Raw genomic sequence first — 817 nt, 5'->3', positions numbered from 1 at the left:
AGAGATCAGCTCTATTTAAAAGACCTGTTTCTCCTTAAGAAAGTGTGGAAAATATCACATTACTGGTATTTCACTTCCAAATGTTAAGAGAGTTCATGATAAATTAAGTAATTTTGTGGTATCTACTAATTGCTTAAATAAAGACATAAAAAATCAGACAAACAGGAAAACTAACCTCAGGAGAAAAGCCATGTAGTTCTGAGTGCTGTTTCTGCCTCTGATCTCTGTTCTTCAAATACAGGCTTCTCAAAAATTTTGAGTATTAATTAGAAAGTAATCGCAGAAAATCAATGTAAATTTTTTCAGTGGAAGCATCAATTAATTTGTCTCTTCTCTGAAACTTTTTTCACTGTGTTTGTTTTTTCTCCCTGTTGTCTCTTTTTTCTTTCTTCTGGTCAGGAAAGCTTCCATTTCAAGGGCGAGTTCTTCAGAGTGTGGTGCCAGCCTGGTTGAGACTACAAGCAGCAATGGCTGCAACAGTGAGTACATTTAAAGCTAAAAGATTTGACTCCATAAGGAAGGCAGGGGAGGAAGTTTTCTCTAATTAAAAGCATGTTTTGTTTATTTTTCAGAAATAATAACAGAGTAAAGCATCAAAGTGGAAGAATGGTGGGAAAACAACATGCAGAGCAGCCCTAAGAATACATTAGTTGTAGAGGATGATGTGATTAGCAAGATGAGAGAAGTAGACTGAAATAGGAGGCTTACTTGCATGGTGGAGAAGACTGCTACTAAGACATAAACAGTTGCACTTCTTAGTTTCTATGTGTTTTTATAGGTGTATGAAATCATACTGAAATTGCTATAATCACTGTAA

General features: G+C 35.3%; 1 protein-coding gene across 1 annotated transcript in view; it reads left to right on the top strand.

Moving 5' to 3' along the window:
* Positions 1 to 493, top strand: part of NRG4 (neuregulin 4) — a 17,015-nt gene extending 16,522 nt beyond the window's left edge. Inside the window, exon 4 of the mRNA XM_010177530.1 lies at positions 400 to 493. Within this exon, the coding sequence (XP_010175832.1) occupies positions 400 to 493 (94 nt within the window). The remainder of the gene's footprint in view (positions 1 to 399) is intronic.
* The last annotated feature ends 324 nt before the right edge of the window (positions 494 to 817 follow it).

This window comes from Antrostomus carolinensis, unplaced genomic scaffold (genome assembly GCF_000700745.2).
Source record: "Antrostomus carolinensis isolate BGI_N321 unplaced genomic scaffold, ASM70074v2 scaffold35711, whole genome shotgun sequence".
NCBI classification, from domain to species: domain Eukaryota; kingdom Metazoa; phylum Chordata; class Aves; order Caprimulgiformes; family Caprimulgidae; genus Antrostomus; species Antrostomus carolinensis.
The sequence above is the reverse complement of the archived record's forward strand: the minus strand, read 5'-3'. Positions and strand labels throughout refer to the sequence as shown.